Source organism: Selaginella moellendorffii, unplaced genomic scaffold (assembly GCF_000143415.4).
Source record: "Selaginella moellendorffii unplaced genomic scaffold, v1.0 SELMOscaffold_54, whole genome shotgun sequence".
Lineage (NCBI taxonomy): Eukaryota > Viridiplantae > Streptophyta > Lycopodiopsida > Selaginellales > Selaginellaceae > Selaginella > Selaginella moellendorffii.
The window spans coordinates 255,651-271,087 of NW_003314315.1; the positions used below are offsets into that span (position 1 = coordinate 255,651).

Consider the following 15,437-nt stretch of genomic DNA (forward strand, 5'->3'; position numbering starts at 1 on the left):
TGTCAGAGGTGAAGGACACAGTGATTAGGCTTTTTTGACTTGGTGTAATTGTCTATGGGTAACAAATGAAACTTTTGCAAGCATCAAGCAAAAGTTATTATGTTAAAATAAAAAAAGAAAATTGACTAGATTATAACTAGTTATGAGGTTCAACCATCACAATCATATGCAATTTTAAAACCTGGGTTAGATGGCTTGTTTTATCGTCATCAAAATTTTGAAACACTTGACTTGGAAGTTATGATAGACAAAAATTTTGAAATACTTCTACAAATTTAAGCAGGAAAATATCCATTAAAATGTTTATCATAAGCAAACAATTCAGTTGGAGACTACATTAGAGGTAAACTAGCATATTTTATATACTAATATATATGAATATTGAGCAAGAAGATATCTATCAAAATATACAGCATCAATAAAAAATTCAGCTAAGGATTACTATAAAGGTAATTTACACTAAACAAATTTTAAATATTGATATGAACTTTGAGGAGGAAGATATCACTCCATCATAAGTTAAAAGCAACATTATAGCAAAAGATGATGGATATCTTATAAAATCTTCTTAATGAAGAAGCTTTTTTATTTATGGTTGACAACAATTTAGAAATGATATAACAAAAGGTTGCAACTTTTAAAGCTAAGCCAGATGATCTTATTCATCCTATAATAGAATTTCAATAGTGCATTGATCCAAAATTAATTCCTTTTACTAGGCGGAGGAAGACAAGAAAGAAAAGCTCTTTAAATGAAAAACTCAATTTTAACAAAGAATAAATAAAAAAACAAACTCTTTATATACTTACATTGCATATATTTAAATTAGTGAGAAAATTTCATACGATAACCACTATTAATGGTCATCCATGACACTCATTGGCCACATAAAGCAAGTAGAAAGGCATCCACACGAGTGGTGATTGAAATTTGGCTAAGTGTTGGTGCTGTGGCCACGTGGAAGTAATTAGGGCGCACGCTAGGTGCGGGCGGACGTGCGGGGGCGTTTAGATGCCAGTATATAACCCAGATGTAGAAATGGTGACACAAACATTGAGAGTATTGAGACACTACCAAGCTTATGAAGAAGCTGGTAAAGAAGTACCATGCTTTCTTAGTTTAGGAGGCAATGATCAAGTGAATCCCTTGCCTGAACAAGGCAGCAAGTTCCCCACTCTTGTGTTGCACCAAGAGAGTTTGGAGAGTAAGTTGAAGGCCAATGTTCAGCTCAATGCTAACTTCTTCATCTTGTTACTCAAGAAGACCTGGCAAAACATGAAGGTAGCATTCTCTCAAGGTATGCAATGTGATCCATCTCCTCCAAAGTCTGTTAATCTTTATATGGCAATGATGTTGAGCGAGTTTTTTATCCATTCTTTCCAAAAAACCTCTCAAACATGTGTAAAAAGTGTTGTTAATTCAACTTGGTGTGTAAAAATGTTGTTAAATAAAAGATTAAACCCTGTTTATGTAAATTAAGCTGATATGGATTGTGGCACTGACATGGATTTTGCATGAGCTGGCGATTGAAGAATTTATATATGATATACATGCTTATGATTTGAAAAAAAGAGTTGCCCACTCTAGGTACACTTCCCAAGAACACTTCCCTTCTTGGGAAGTGTACCTCCCCATAAAACTGCCACCCATAACTGATGAAGGAGAGGATGCTTATTTAAATTAACATATATTATATGAGAAAAAAATCTTTATAATCTGAATCACCTTGTTTATTAAAAATAATTACCTAGAGCTTAACAATTCACAGATGACTTTATTCTTCTAATTTTAAGTGCGATTCGAGGTGGTGACTTTGACACCATTGGCGAAGGAGATAGTAGCCATGACTCGGTACGTAAGAATCTGCCTGGGAACAAGTTGAAACTCAAAAAATCTGCACAAGAGGGCTGCAGTGATCTTCATCTGCAAGAAGGCACTATCCTTGCCCAGACAAATGCGGGGCCCTGCCTGCAAAAGAAAATAGTGCTCACTTGCTCCTCAATCTGTTTGACGAAATCTATTACCTGGAATGCCGTGAACTTGAATGAAGAGATGCTGAAATCCCAGGCTCCATCTCTGCGCCATCTCTCGGGACGAAACTGTGATGCATCCGAACCCCAGATTGATTTAATACGGGCCATGCAATACGGCGCGTATGAAAGTGTGGATCCTCTTTTCACCATAGCACCAGATGGAAGAACATCATCCGCGACGACTCCTTTGAAATTCTGGAAATAGAAAAAGGCTCCAAGAGATTAGCCCAAGAAGCTTGGATTCTTTCTTTCATCACCAGAGGCACGGCAGGGAAGAGCCTGAGAGTTTCCATGAGCGCGGCGTGGAGATAGACGAGCTTGGCCAGCGATTCGTATGTTAGCAGCTGGGTAAATCCGTGGATCTTGTCCTCGAAACTGCTTGGGCGATGGGAATTGTCAGCGAGCTGGAGTTCTTCAAACTCGTGGAGCTCCTGGTAGATTTTGGTGGCGCAATCCGGATGGGAGGCTATCATGTAGGTGAAATACGAGAGAGTGCTGGCGGTGGTGTCCCTCCCGGCGATGACGAAGTTGAGGATCACGTCGCGGAGATGATCATCGGAGAAGCTCTCGTCTAGCAGCATGAATCTCGACAGTAAATCTTGTCTGCTCTGCAAAGGAAGAAGCAAAGAACCCCATCAATCGAATGAATGCGATCAAGTGAAATGGAGTTTCTTTTTACTTGTTGGTGGTCTTTGGGCTGATCTTGGAGCTGGAGCCTCCTCTGGCATATGATGCTGTGCGTGAAATCATCCACGACTTGGAGATGGCGCTGGAGGCTGCGCTCCTGTCCAATCCGGAGGAACCTCTTGAATTTCCAGAACGGGTCCGCAAAGCGGTAGGAGATGATGGCGTTGCAGGCATCGAAGGCCGTGGCAAAGTCGTTCCGGGGGAGATTTGGAGCGAGGACGCCGAGATGGAGGCCGAAACCGAGGAAGCAAATTGTGTCGAGAGTCATCCTCATGAACAAATCCTGGAGGTAAATTTTCTATGATCGAGAAGTTCTCATTGAAAAAACGATAAGATCCTTGCCTGCATTTCCAAAGGTTCTTGACTGCCATGGACAATCCTGGCGAGCTTGAGCGCGTGATCTTTGAAAACCCTGCAGCTCACGTCCCTCAGCACCCGCGATGAAAACTCGAAGCTGGCAGTCTTGCGTTGGATCCTCCATGGCTCTCCATCCGAGTTGAAGATCCCATTCCCAAGCAGGGGCTCGAAAATCTCATGAAACTCCTCCCCCTGTGATTCACAAGGAACCAGCTCTCCTCTTTTCTCGGACGAGAAGATCTTACCTTTGGATAATTGGCGAAGTTGGTCTTGAGGATGTGCTCCACGTTTGCCGGATCCACCGTGAACACGTAGCTTCGTCCGGGCATGGTGGCGGACATTGTCATCGTCTCCTTGACCCGGAAATTCCACGAGAGCCAGTCGTAAATCCGGTGATAGTTCGCGGCCACCTCCAGAGTGACACCAATCAGGGGCCAAGTCTTAAACCCGGGAGTTCCAATCTGCCGGATCCGGTGGATAGCGCACCACGACGCAAACGCGAGCAAACCAAGTAGAATCAAAGCTCCCACACCCATCCCGATTGATCAAAAAAAGAATAGGACTCTGTCAAAGCTCTTAGAGCTTAGTCTCTATCTTCTCTGTTTCCAAATGGTTCCAAGTCTCTCTCCACAAGTCCCTTTCTCTCTCTCTCTTTCCGACTTGTTCCAAATCTCTCTCTCTCTCTCTGTCTCTCTCTCTCTCTCTCTCTCACATTCTCATTCTCATCTTCACGAGCGTGGGCCTTGTGATTCCTCTTACGAGTGGGCCTTCACGAGTGCTATCGCTTCCCTCTTACGCAAGCCCCACGTATATGTGCTCAGAGCTGGCCAAGAACGCGACGAAAGAGGGTGTTAGAAAGAAATGACCACGTCCAAATTATCATCTTCTGCTCTTTACATGGTTTTATTTCTCGGCTACAAAATCTTACTCGAACGAACGACCAACAAAACAAACTCACGCTCTCCTTCTTCTTCTTCTTCTTCCTTTTTTCTTGCACCTGAATGGATGGATGGATGGATTCATTATATACACTGCTTGCTTGCCTCTTGCCCCCAGCGACTTTACACCATATGGCTGGCTATCAGTGGCTCCAAAATCTCTATACTTCCATCACCCCGAGAACGCCAAACCCCACGTAAGTAGAAAAAGCACGAAAATTCCACTGCTTGCCTCGACCATGAACGATGACGATGATGCTGCGATGGATGATCGTCGCTAGGAACTTTGCTGCTTCTGCTGCCCCTGTCCCTGTCCCTGATGCTGCTGCTGCTGCTGCTGCTCCTGCTGTTGTTGGGTCGGACTTATCTGTCCAGCAGTCGGCCTTGCCAGCGACATCATCATCGACCGCAGCTCTCCGACGATGGCTGGAAACGTTGGCCTCACTGCTGGATCGTCTGCCCAGCAGCGCTCCATCAGGGACTGCCACTCCGGGTCGCAGCTGCTGGGAACCTGGGGGCGCAGCTGATTGCTCACGATACCGCCTGGAGAAAGAAAAGCGACGAAAACGTTCGTTGTTGGCGAGCTACACTTGGAAAGAAGAATCTAGAGTAGTTTACCGATGATTGCACCGTAGTGAAGGTCCGCGTATGGCTCCTCGCCAGTCAGGAGCTCCCACATTACAATGCCAAACGAGAAAACGTCCACCTACATGCGGCAGAGAGCATTTTGCATCAGGCCAAGCTGAAGTTGGACAAACGTTTACAACCTTTTCCGACACCGAGATGCTTCTTCCATTAAGTAACTCCGGGGCCATCCATGGCAGTGTCCCTCTCACTCCGCCGGTAACCATCGTCTTGTGTTTTATCTTGGACAATCCCAAATCTCCCACCTGCGCAACACATTTACGAAGCATAAAACACTATTTGAGTCGTGACTGTAACCACGATACCTTACAAACAGGCTTCTGTGAATCCCGCATGTTAACAAGCAGATTCTCTCCTTTGAGGTCGAAATGTATAATCTTCTTGTCGTGGAGATACTCCATACCAAACGCGGCATCCATGGCTACCAAGAGTCTTCGACGCCGATCCAAGATTCTATAGTACATCCACCCCCGTCAGCTCACAAACCAGCAAAAGCGCAAGAAAAGATCGCTCACCGCTCTTTTTTGTGCAAGACCTGCTTCAGCGATCCATTAACCATGAATTCCGTGACAGTAGCCAGTGTACCACCTGGACTGTCTGGTACGACTCCATAAAAGGCAACAACATTTGGATGGTGCAGGTGAGCTAATATACACGCTTCACTCCAGAAATCGTCCTTCTGGAAAACAAATTAAAAACGTGGCAATATAACCGAAATGATTGGAATAAGTACCAGCCGATCCTGTTCCGATGGAGGTCCAAAGAAACAACTAGCTTTGATTCTCTTGATGGCAACATCTGTTCCGCGCCATTTGCCATGGTAGACGGTACCGAATGTACCCGATCCCAATTCTCGTATTTCTTCCAGATCTGAATGCTTAATTACCTGCAAACGTGTTGGAAAAACGCACGAGGATTGTACAAGACAACTACTAACCTGTAAACCACGAGCACGGGCGGTAGCTTCCGACTCTACGGCAGAAATGGGACGCTCTTCAAGTTCCGGGTCCGCCAAATCGATCAGTGCCGCTTCTATCCTGGAGGTAGTAACATCCGTAACCTCCGTGACTGTGATTTGAAGGTCACTGGTGTCAAGTGATCTGTCGCACCTGTTACCCTCGGTTTCAGCTACCGCTTTCCTGTTACTGCTTGTCTCTGACACCGAAAGATCGGCCATTTCTTTCATAATGTGCACTTCAGCGGCAGAAGGCTGAAAGGGCGTGTGGCCCGTATCCCCATCGGTGAGACATATCAGAGGGCCTTCATTGGAGTTGCCGTGCAATGGCCTGGAGACGGGTGAAGTATCAGAGTAAACTTGTGCACAAGCCTCTAAAGCGTGTGACAACGACGTCGAGGCCGAGCTAGCAGCGATGGACCCTCCAGACATTGTTGAGGTGCAAGAAGTCTTGCAGAATACTTCGTCGCTCGTGAGCAAGTCCATAAACATGTTGTTGGAGGAGTTCCCGGAATGCACCATCTGCGTGGTAGTGCTGCTGTCACTGCCACTACCACGACCGCTCTCAACCACAAGAGGTCGCTCGGTCCTTACGGCATGGAGGCTGTCCTCGAGAAAGTTTACTAGTGCATCCGGCAGCTGAGGCTCCAGCGCCTTACCCGTAAGTTCGGGCTCAGATCTTGGAGCTATCAACGTCGTCAAAGACGGAAGAGGTGTGGACCACCCTGGCAGAGTAGATGTTCCAGCTCCAGTGCTAACTCCCTGAGTATCCCTGTCCTTCCACTCGGAACTTGACGCTTGAACCATATGATCGGCTAGTTGCCAGCTAACCCCCCCCTGATGCAGCATACTCTCCTTCATGTTCACCTTAGAAGCAGGAGGCGTCTCTTGTAAGTCTTTTGGACTTGACCTCTCCTGATAGTCATAGGATGGCTCCGTAGATACTTGCTCAGGCAGTTGCGGAGGGTTTGAATATAGCTCACTGTAAGCCGTAACCTGAGGAAGCACAGGGGAAATTCCCAGTGCATCAGATCCTACCGCTGTCGACCATACTTGCTGCTTTTGCTGAAAGAGGCTGTCACCTGCATAAGTATAATTGTGCTCAGAAAAAGCAGCCTTCTGAGGTTGCGGCTCCACGTATCCCTGAAACTGAGGAATCAATACTGTTTTTCTCTGCACGTCTTGTAGCGCCGCCTGCGAAACCTGAAGCGGTTGTATCACGGACTGCTGAACTTGCGGAGTCGCCTGAGATACTTGAACGTGTTGCATGACTAGATGGTGACGTGCGGCACTCTCGGAATCGCTTGAAACACTCGGCTCGGTTATAATGTACTGACCATGTCCCAACAGATTCCTGTCTACCGGCTCCGAATGCCCGTTGACATATCCATAGTGAAATCCAGAAGCCGGCATCATCGAAGGAAGAATGGTGCCATTGGCTAAAGCTGGAACCGACGTATACTGAGCCATGACGGGGACGCCCTGAGAAACCTGAGGTACTCGTACCGCAGCTGGAGAAACCTCCTGAATGCCTTGCGGGCTCGTGCTTTGTGCTGAAGCGTCTGAACTCTTTCTCGAAGCCCCTTCCATAAGACCATTAACAGCGTCCAGATACTGCTGCTCCGTGTTCTTCAAATCACCAGAACTGTCCCCGATCACATCGTAATCCAGTGACGTGAAAAGAAACACCCTCAGCCTTGCATGCCCGTCCCCAGCTTCTAGCTTGTCAAACTCCTCCATCATATTCTCGAGGTCCTCCTCCGAGGAAACAGAGACCAGAGCGTCCAGATCCTCGTCGGGAAGCTGGTACTTGATAGCAACAGTCTGTGGCTGAATCTCGACCATCTTGAGCATCAAATTCAGATAGCTCGTGTCGCGGGTCACTGCGATCATTCTCGTATCTCCACCGGCATATCTCAATCTCCCATCGCTGGGCCTGGGAAGAATTTTACCGCCATAACTGCACAGGAGCTTCACTCTCGTTGGCATCTCTTCCGATAAGTTTGACACATGGTCTGCCAAGAACAAAACAACAAAGAATTTTAAAAAATGAAAAATCATGGAAGGAAGAGCAATTGACCAAAACAACAAAACGTACCATCGTCTCGGCTGGTGTGGGCTGATGATATCGTCACGCCTTCCTGCGGCTTGGAAGCTCTCATGAAAACAAATCCTTCTTGGGGAACGTTCGCGGTTGCTTGCAAGTAGGGCCTCACCGACGGAGCTCCTGGATCCAGCGGCGACATGAAATGGCTCATAGCTTCCGTGGGGTTAGCCCCAGTCGATTGGATGTAGAAACTCATCGGGTCGGCCACCGACACGAAAGAGGCTTGATGGAGAGCTCCTGAAACCTCCACAGGAACTGGCGGCGCGTAACCCTCGACCCCTTGATTCGCGAAGGGCCAGGCCGCCATGACTCTCTGATCCATCACTTGAGCTTCCACAACCGGCCAAGAACCAAAATATTATAGCTCACCAGAAATTCCGAGGCGACATTTCCAAATCTCGGGAGGATGAGCGCCTAAATCTTGCCGCGACGCCGACCCGGTGCTCGCTATCGATCGATCCACCGACCGAGGGATGGATCGCTGGAGCGCTCGCTGGAAGATCCCGATGCGCCACCGCCTAGGGAGCGCAATCCTGGCGCCAGCATCTCCTGCGCCTCGCACAACGATGCATCGATCCCAGAGCCTTCTTAGGGTTTGCTCCCCCTTCTCATTCTGATGCTTTACCGCATAGAATAACCTTTTCCCCCGGGTAATAAATGGCCTATAGGGTTCTTGCAAGACCTCCAAAATGGCGATCCGATTCGTCCTTCTGGTGAACAAGCAGGGCCAGACGCGATTGGCGCAGTACTACGAGCAGCTCACGATCGACGAGCGCCGGGCGCTGGAAGGCGAGATCGTCCGCAAATGCTTGGCGCGCACGGAGAATCAGGTATGAGATCTTGCACACAGCGCTTGTGATTTCCTCCAGCGCAGTGTTCGTTTGTAGAGCATCGGAATTACAAGGTCGTGTATCGGCGCTACGCCTCCCTCTTCTTCCTCATTGGAGTGGACAGCGAAGAGGTAAAAAGAAAGTCTCTCTTGTTTGTGATATTTTCTTCTTGTCTGGCTCGATTTTCTTCTTGCCTAGCTCGATTTTCGTCTTGTGTAGCTCGATTTTCTTCTTGTCTAGCTCGATCTCACCCCCATTTCTTGTTTTTCTTTGTAGAACGAGCTAGCGATTCTGGAGTTCATCCATTGCGTGGTGGAGACGATGGATCGCTACTTCGGCAATGTGGTAAGCACGAATTCCATTCTACTCACTTTTGGACAGTCGTACTGATGGATTGATCGATGGAATTCGATCGACTCTTGGCAGTGCGAGCTCGATATCATGTACCACTTGGAGAAAGCCCACTTCATCCTCGAAGAAATGGTGATGAATGGCTGCATTGTAGAGACCAACAAGAGCAATATCCTGGGGCCTATACAGCTTATGGACAAATCCTTCTAGTAAAAAGTACGCGGTGCTTTTTCTTGTCTTTTTACCCCGAGGTAGATTTCACGCTGCCACGAATTGGAAATCTCGACGTGCTTGGTCGTTTTTGCCAGCGACTGCTAAATAAGTATGGGGATTGAAGAGGGGATTTTGTTTAAAGCATGTTTAGGTCTTAGGCGCACGCGTGGCCGTTGGATCCCGTTCACATCCAACGGCGGTCTGCTGGGGACGAAGGGCTGAGCTATGGAGGATATGGGGTTTTCGCGCAGCGCCTAGCGCGGGGAGCGCGACCAGCGCGACGAGCTCTTGCGGTGCGAAATTTCGGCAGGGATGGATTCCGAGGGCATGAATCCGGGGAGCTTCGACGAGAACGACGACGCCGGCAATGGTCCCGAGGAGGAGCAGCAGTACATGGCGCCGTGGGGGGAGGAGCCCGGGGAGGAGGCGGCGGCGGCGTCGCCGACGCACAGCGGATTCCAGGCTGAGGAGGTGAGCTACGAAGGCAAGGAGCAAGAGCAAGAGCAAGAGCCCGGCGTAAGCCAGGAAGCGAATGGCGTGGAGAATGAGTATAGCGGCGGCGATGGCGCTGGGAACGAGCTCGCGGCGACGCAGTACACGGAGTCGTCAGCGCTGGACAAGGATGGGAACCTGGAGGATGGGTTTGCGGAGACCTCCGAGGACGATGGCGATGGCACTGTGGAGGAGCAATTGGCATTCGTCAAGGAGCTGGAGAAGTTCTTCCGGGAGAGGAGCATGGAGTTTAAAGCTCCCAAGTTCTATGGAGAGGAGCTCAATTGCCTCAAGTAAGCTTTTAGTTCCATAGCTTGTTCTAAAACTTTTTTTTTTTTTCTCTGGATGTTTTTCTCTTTGCTGCCAGGTTGTGGAAGGCTGTGATGAAACTGGGAGGATACGAACAGGTTAGTCTCTATATCCCGATTATATATGTTTTGGACAATGGAAAGCCGATAGATGTTTTGATCGTCTTTGTGTTTACCAGGTGACCTCTGGAAAGCTTTGGCGTCAAGTCGGCGATTCCTTCAAACCCCCCAAGTAAGTTGCTTTGCTTTAAGAGCTCATGCCTTTAGCATTGATTCGTGTGTCTTCTTGCTCCTTTAGAACGTGCACAACCATTTCGTGGTCCTTCCGTGGCTTCTATGAAAAGGTTCACGTATTCTTATGTCTCGTGCATTTCTAAAAGGCGATGCTTTTTCTTTTCTTCCTTGCTTTTTCAGGCACTTCTCGAGTATGAGAAGTTCACGACGGGAGTTTCGGTCTACCATGATCAACCGGGCGATCCTTCGAGGTCCGAGGACGGTTTGTCTTCGGCCCCTATACAGGTGAGACTTAACTTATCGGTTGGAGTTATCGATCCTGACGAAGGTCCTCGTTTGTTCTCGTTTGTTTTCTTATGTAGCCTCCTGGAAGGGCGAGGCGAGATGCAGCGGCAAGAGCTATGCAGGGATGGCATTCTCAACGTGGGAATGGAGACTTGGTAGAACTGCCCTCGAAGGTATGTTCACGTAAGCTTTCGCTAAGCTAGCATTTGTCTCAGAGCTTTTACTTCAGGACAAGAGCTCGGCTAGACGTGATAAACGAGGTCAGCCAACATACTTCCCTGTTTTTTTCCTTTGACTAACAGCCTGGTTTTGTTTTTGTCTCGATAATAGGCTTCTTGAAACGGAAAGATGGTTCTGGCAAAGGGAAGAAGGAGAACAGCTATGACGACTCTCATCTTTCCGCAAAGAAGAAGCTCGCAAAGCACGAGCCCTTGAAAGGCAAGGCAGTACACAGCGGCCTCGATCTGGACGTGATTGACGAAGGTCCACAAGCCGACTGGGTGAAGATCAATGTCCATCAAACGGTGAGTTCTTCCTTCCTTCGTAGCTGTTCTTCCTGGTCGATATGGCATACAGTCCGTCGAAAACCCTTCGGGGTTTTGAGTTGTAGAACTGCATTTAGAGTGGTAGGATTAGTGACGACATGCTCAGGCAGGAGCACTGCTCGTGTGGCAGATGGTAAATTGAAGTTGGCGCAAGTGACCCACTGATCGGAACTTCTGGTTGGGCTTGTGAGCAGCGCGAATGCTTTGAGGTGTATGCTCTTGTTCCAGGACTATTGCGAGAGGAGGTGTGTTCTTCTTTTCCTTGGGTTTGATCTTGTTCTTGATGATCGTTTCGTTTGCTTTGTCAGGTAAGGATACAATGCGAGGCCGGGGGAAGGCTTGTCATTGCTGGAGAACCCGAACAACCTGACAATCCTTGGGGAGTTACTGCCTTTAGAAAGGTTTGGGTTTTCTTCTTTCAGCTACCGTTCTCTCCGGGAAGTTTTTTCACATCGATTTGTGCAGGTGATTAATCTGCCGCTAAAGATCGATGCTCATCAAACATCGGCCGTTGTTACGCTCCACGGGCAGCTGTTCATCAGAGTTCCATTCGCTCAATCTTCGTCGGAGCAGCAGCAGTCATGACGAAAGTTCTAGCGAAGAAAAGAAAGAATCAGAAACGAAAGAAAAGAAGAATGATAAAGCGCGAAAGATTTGGAGCTGCTGTGTGATTCATTCGTGGGGAAGAAGGCGAAGGGATGTAAATTCTTTTTAATGGAGAAACAACAAAGAAAAAGTATTGCTATGGGTCTACCGTACGATGGGCCGTGGTGTGTACGGAATCCATAGAGGTCATTTTGTGACCGTTGTGTGTCAAAATTGTCCTCTTTCAAAGTAACAACACCTAATGTGAAGGAAGGGATTGTGAGAGGAGGGGCTGTGTTTCTTGAGCTAGGGCGCAGCGGCACCTAGGGTTTCACTGCGCATTGGTCGAGGCGCTGCGAGATCGGGGGTAATCGGCTTGGTTTCTAGCTATGGTGGAGGCGCCAGAGGCTGTCCCCGAGGAGCGGCGATGGAAGCTCGCGGATTTCGACATTGGGAAGCCTCTGGGCCGCGGGAAGTTTGGAAACGTGTATCTCGCCAGAGAGAAGAGAGTATGTGTTCTTGCATTACATTTTGCGCTGCTTGATGGTAGCTAACGTTTCTTACTCCCTTGATGTGTAGAGTAAATACGTTGTGGCGCTCAAAGTGCTGTTCAAGAACCAGCTCCAGCAGTCGCAAGTCGAGCATCAACTGCGTCGCGAGATTGAGATCCAAAGTCACTTGAGACATCCCAACATTCTCCGTCTCTATGGATATTTCTATGATCAGGTTGGGCATTTCTCGAATTTTTTCTCTTCTCCTTCCAGTAGTTCCTGATGCTCTTGTTTTGATCACACAGAATAGAGTGTATCTTATACTCGAGTATGCTGCCAAAGGCGAGCTGTACAAGGAACTCCAACGGTGCAAAGTTTTCTCCGAGAAGAGAGCGGCGACTGTAAGATAACGTCCATATGTTGCCCTGATTTATTGTTTCTTTCTGCAGTACATCGCTTCTTTGGCAAGGGCATTAATGTACTGCCACGAGAAACATGTCATCCACAGAGACATCAAGCCAGAAAATCTCCTTATTGGGATGAAGGTAAGCCTTTCTAATTCGTAAAACGAGAAGCGGTTACTAGTTTTGTATCGGCAGGGTGAACTGAAAATAGCTGACTTTGGGTGGTCAGTCCATACATTTAACCGGAGGCGGACGATGTGTGGAACTCTCGACTATCTCCCTCCAGAAATGGGTGTGTACTCTACTGCACTTCGTTTTCGCTCTGGTCGTTGCTAACTGGGAGTTCTTACAGTGGAAAATAAGGAGCACGATGCAAGCGTAGATGTGTGGAGCTTGGGTGTTCTCTGCTACGAGTTCCTGTTTGGCACTCCTCCTTTCGAAGCTCAGAAACTGTCGGATACCTACAGACGGTACAGAAGAAGACGTATTTGATTTCTAGCTATTTTACTTTGATCAACCGTGTGCAGCATTGTCCGAGTGGATTTGAAGTTTCCAATCAAGCCAGTGATCTCTACAGCGGCAAAAGATCTCATATGCCAGGTACTGAACTTCTCACACAAAGAACTTTGCTGATCCATCGTCGTTTGCAGCTTCTATGCAAGGATTCTTCGCAAAGACTTCCTCTGAAAGAACTTCTCGCTCATCCATGGATTACTGCTAATGCAGATCCATCGGGGATTTATGCTGGCAGTGGTGGAGCTAGTGCATAGCGAAAGAAATAAAATGGGAAAGGAAAATCTAATCTGTGAAAAGATTAATATAAAAAACCGTCAAAGAAACTTTGTCTCCAGATTTTTTAGAGTGTTAGTATCTCATAACTTGTTAATGCTTTTGGTTTGGACACATATTTTAACTTTAATTCTTGAGAAATAAAATTGAATTAGTTCAATTCATTATGGGATTATCTATAATGTGGCAAAACATGTGTTAAGATTATGTGTTTATTTTTTTTCCAATCATATACAATTATGTAATGCCTTTTTGTCTTGAGTTGTAATATAATATGTTACACAATAAATTTTTCAATATAAGTTATGTAAATTTAGAGTTTGATTAGTTAAAAAAATTTGCATTCTATAATGTAACTTCTAAAAAATTCAACTTCCACAATTAAATAGTTCAAAATTTAATTAATTTTGAAATTTGAATTATATCACAATTTTAAAAAGTTTTTGGTCATGTGAAACATGTTTGGGTGGTATAATATATTTATATATATAAATTTAATTAAAGATATAATTAGAGGAATTAAATATATAATAAATAAAGTCAATGGTGTTTGAGGCTAAAAAATAAATACCTCGTAAAAAAACTTTATAAATAAAGATATAATGATTATTATTTACATAAATTAGGTAATTTTTAAATTCTTAAAAATAATAAATCTTTAAGTTATTAATATACTAACCAAATTTTTTATGACACATATATTTTTGTTTTGTAGTGACTAGGCACTATATTAAATAAATAATAAATAATTAAAATATAAAGTTGAATTTTTTTTATAACATTTGCATATTTAAATATTTACTACAGTATAGTGGAAATAAGTACATATAGAAGTTGCATTTAGATATGTTTCAACATCAATCACACGGATTTTATTAGCTTCTATGATTGAAAAAGCTGTGGGTATATCATTGGAGGATATTTACATTGAGATTAGAGTGTATCTGGATGGATAATATATAAATATATAAATAAATACAGTTTTATTAATAAGATATTTTTATTTATATTTTTTATAAAAATATATTGCTCATGATAAATGGGTTTAATGTTTAACCATTGTAACAAACAATATATTATATCTCTAAACCTGTTTATTGACCATCCTTTAAAATTATCATTAATTCAGATTTACAACTATGAAAAAAACTTATTTTTGTGTTTTACTTTTGGTCAACTTAGCCCATGTTAATTTAGATTCACAATATTTATTTTTTTGCAACACCACATATAGGAAGTTTGACTCACTCTATTTATCTTTTTTATCCACCCCTCAAAAGAAATTTTAAACATCAAACTTTATTTAAATTTGTTGCATTCGTATTTGCTATCAATGTTTAACCTCAATTCAGTATAAAATTTATTCGGCCTCACTATGATAAAGTTAAATATCTCATTCAAACTAACTATATTTATCTTAATTTTATTTATATCGTTCATCTTTGCTTTATTACTATATTTATTCATTTTTACTTTATCTAGACTCTTGTTAAACTCTTGTCTATTACTTTATCCCTTCTTCCAAAAGTTTGAAATGTTAAGGCAAAAAAGAAAAAGTAAAAAAGAAACATTGTGAAAAAAAAGTAAATAAAAAAACATTAAAAGAGGAATTTTTAGTAGTTAATGGAAATGTATTTAAAGCTTGGAGAATAAAAGTCTTCCTATTTTAAAATGTCATAAGATAAATAAAAAATTCACACCACTCAATCTCTTCAACACATGACTCAATTTTTTATATGAAAATCAATAGAAATATCCATACTCTCAAGAAAATATATAAATCCCTTAGTAACAATGATAAAACAAAAAATTTTAACATCACTCACAACTAGAGATATATATTTAACCCAAAACTCTAACAAAAGTGACTAAACCTTTAGAATAAAGGATTACTTAACACTAGAACTTAAAAATATGATAACATAGAATAGAAATAAAGAATAAAAAAAGGTTAAGAAAGAGTAAAAAGTAAAGAAAAAAGATCAAAAGGTAAACTAAAAGATACTGTGTGAAATTTTTAAATTTGTCTCTAAAGATATTTTTATAGTAATCAGGCTCCTCATCACAATTTAGAATCCACTTAAGCTCATATATATAGTATTCCTATGTACTTTATCCTTGAACATTCTCCAAAACTCAAACTATAACTGCAATTGATATTATGATTATGCTTTCATATTAATGGGAG

The 15,437-nt window shown here is 44.3% G+C and overlaps 5 protein-coding genes across 8 annotated transcripts; 3 read left to right on the plus strand and 2 right to left on the minus strand.

Annotated features, from left to right (window-relative positions):
• Positions 1-1,712: 1,712 nt before the first annotated feature.
• LOC9661045 (cytochrome P450 704B1) lies at positions 1,713-3,663 on the minus strand. Its single transcript, XM_024687706.1, has 6 exons — positions 3,323-3,663; positions 3,063-3,269; positions 2,713-3,003; positions 2,291-2,641; positions 2,025-2,228; positions 1,713-1,968 (listed from the first exon to the last, which is right to left on the minus strand). Exons 1-6 carry the CDS (start codon positions 3,611-3,613, stop codon positions 1,789-1,791), a joined length of 1,524 nt encoding a protein of 507 aa, XP_024543474.1. The 5' UTR covers positions 3,614-3,663; the 3' UTR covers positions 1,713-1,788.
• A 265-nt stretch (positions 3,664-3,928) lies between these two features.
• On the minus strand, positions 3,929-8,207 carry LOC9661484. 3 transcript variants are annotated; one of them, XM_024687583.1, is made up of 9 exons: positions 8,092-8,207; positions 7,714-8,035; positions 5,598-7,630; positions 5,394-5,546; positions 5,176-5,339; positions 4,966-5,113; positions 4,783-4,905; positions 4,634-4,721; positions 3,929-4,558 (listed from the first exon to the last, which is right to left on the minus strand). In XM_024687583.1, the coding sequence occupies exons 2-9, from the start codon at positions 8,027-8,029 to the stop codon at positions 4,293-4,295; spliced, it is 3,291 nt and encodes a 1,096-aa protein (XP_024543351.1). In that variant the 5' UTR covers positions 8,030-8,035; positions 8,092-8,207; the 3' UTR covers positions 3,929-4,292. The 3 variants fall into 3 exon arrangements, with proteins under 3 accessions (XP_024543351.1, XP_024543350.1, XP_024543348.1); XM_024687582.1 differs by lacking the exon at positions 8,092-8,207 and having other exon boundaries at positions 5,176-5,336; positions 7,714-8,061; XM_024687580.1 differs by lacking the exon at positions 8,092-8,207 and having other exon boundaries at positions 7,714-8,061.
• LOC9661485 (AP-4 complex subunit sigma) lies at positions 8,174-9,241 on the plus strand. Its single transcript, XM_002982429.2, has 5 exons — positions 8,174-8,315; positions 8,391-8,552; positions 8,597-8,683; positions 8,829-8,897; positions 8,979-9,241. The coding sequence occupies exons 1-5, from the start codon at positions 8,196-8,198 to the stop codon at positions 9,111-9,113; spliced, it is 573 nt and encodes a 190-aa protein (XP_002982475.2). The 5' UTR covers positions 8,174-8,195; the 3' UTR covers positions 9,114-9,241.
• Positions 9,242-9,332: 91 nt separating this feature from the next.
• On the plus strand, positions 9,333-11,731 carry LOC9661046 (AT-rich interactive domain-containing protein 5). 2 transcript variants are annotated; one of them, XM_002982430.2, is made up of 11 exons: positions 9,337-9,901; positions 9,976-10,015; positions 10,096-10,148; positions 10,215-10,260; positions 10,331-10,435; positions 10,513-10,608; positions 10,665-10,695; positions 10,766-10,959; positions 11,175-11,225; positions 11,289-11,381; positions 11,446-11,731. In XM_002982430.2, the coding sequence occupies exons 1-11, from the start codon at positions 9,429-9,431 to the stop codon at positions 11,563-11,565; spliced, it is 1,302 nt and encodes a 433-aa protein (XP_002982476.1). In that variant the 5' UTR covers positions 9,337-9,428; the 3' UTR covers positions 11,566-11,731. The 2 variants fall into 2 exon arrangements, 1 of the variants encoding a protein (XP_002982476.1); XR_002993881.1 differs by lacking the exon at positions 11,446-11,731 and having other exon boundaries at positions 9,333-9,901; positions 11,111-11,225; positions 11,289-11,359.
• Positions 11,732-11,852: 121 nt separating this feature from the next.
• Positions 11,853-13,302, plus strand: LOC9661047 (serine/threonine-protein kinase Aurora-1). Its single transcript, XM_002982431.2, has 8 exons — positions 11,853-12,074; positions 12,145-12,291; positions 12,362-12,457; positions 12,506-12,601; positions 12,656-12,752; positions 12,813-12,930; positions 12,988-13,060; positions 13,111-13,302. The coding sequence occupies exons 1-8, from the start codon at positions 11,955-11,957 to the stop codon at positions 13,228-13,230; spliced, it is 867 nt and encodes a 288-aa protein (XP_002982477.1). The 5' UTR covers positions 11,853-11,954; the 3' UTR covers positions 13,231-13,302.
• The last annotated feature ends 2,135 nt before the right edge of the window (positions 13,303-15,437 follow it).

Bases quoted from the DNA above. Each gene is read 5' to 3' on its own strand.
- LOC9661045 (XM_024687706.1), bottom strand. From the start codon at position 3,613: ATGGGTGTGGGAGCTTTGATTCTACTTGGTTTGCTCGCGTTTGCGTCG. The intron at 3,270-3,322 runs GTAAGATCTTCT...TGTGAATCACAG, and splicing joins ACTTCGCCAATTATCCAAAG to GGGGAGGAGTTTCATGAGAT. The intron at 3,004-3,062 runs GCAAGGATCTTA...ATTTACCTCCAG, and splicing joins AAGAACCTTTGGAAATGCAG to GATTTGTTCATGAGGATGAC.
- LOC9661484 (XM_024687580.1), bottom strand. From the start codon at position 8,044: ATGGATCAGAGAGTCATGGCGGCCTGGCCCTTCGCGAATCAAGGGGTC. The intron at 5,547-5,597 runs GTTAGTAGTTGT...ACACGTTTGCAG, and splicing joins CCCGTGCTCGTGGTTTACAG to GTAATTAAGCATTCAGATCT. The intron at 5,114-5,175 runs GTGAGCGATCTT...GATGTACTATAG, and splicing joins GTCTTGCACAAAAAAGAGCG to AATCTTGGATCGGCGTCGAA.
- LOC9661485 (XM_002982429.2), top strand. From the start codon at position 8,196: ATGGATCGCTGGAGCGCTCGCTGGAAGATCCCGATGCGCCACCGCCTA. The intron at 8,316-8,390 runs GTTTGCTCCCCC...AATGGCCTATAG, and splicing joins GATCCCAGAGCCTTCTTAGG to GGTTCTTGCAAGACCTCCAA. The intron at 8,898-8,978 runs GTAAGCACGAAT...GACTCTTGGCAG, and splicing joins ATCGCTACTTCGGCAATGTG to TGCGAGCTCGATATCATGTA.
- LOC9661046 (XM_002982430.2), top strand. From the start codon at position 9,429: ATGGATTCCGAGGGCATGAATCCGGGGAGCTTCGACGAGAACGACGAC. The intron at 10,149-10,214 runs GTAAGTTGCTTT...TTGCTCCTTTAG, and splicing joins GATTCCTTCAAACCCCCCAA to AACGTGCACAACCATTTCGT. The intron at 10,261-10,330 runs GTTCACGTATTC...TTGCTTTTTCAG, and splicing joins TCCGTGGCTTCTATGAAAAG to GCACTTCTCGAGTATGAGAA.
- LOC9661047 (XM_002982431.2), top strand. From the start codon at position 11,955: ATGGTGGAGGCGCCAGAGGCTGTCCCCGAGGAGCGGCGATGGAAGCTC. The intron at 12,458-12,505 runs GTAAGATAACGT...TTCTTTCTGCAG, and splicing joins CCGAGAAGAGAGCGGCGACT to TACATCGCTTCTTTGGCAAG. The intron at 12,753-12,812 runs GTGTGTACTCTA...GAGTTCTTACAG, and splicing joins CTATCTCCCTCCAGAAATGG to TGGAAAATAAGGAGCACGAT.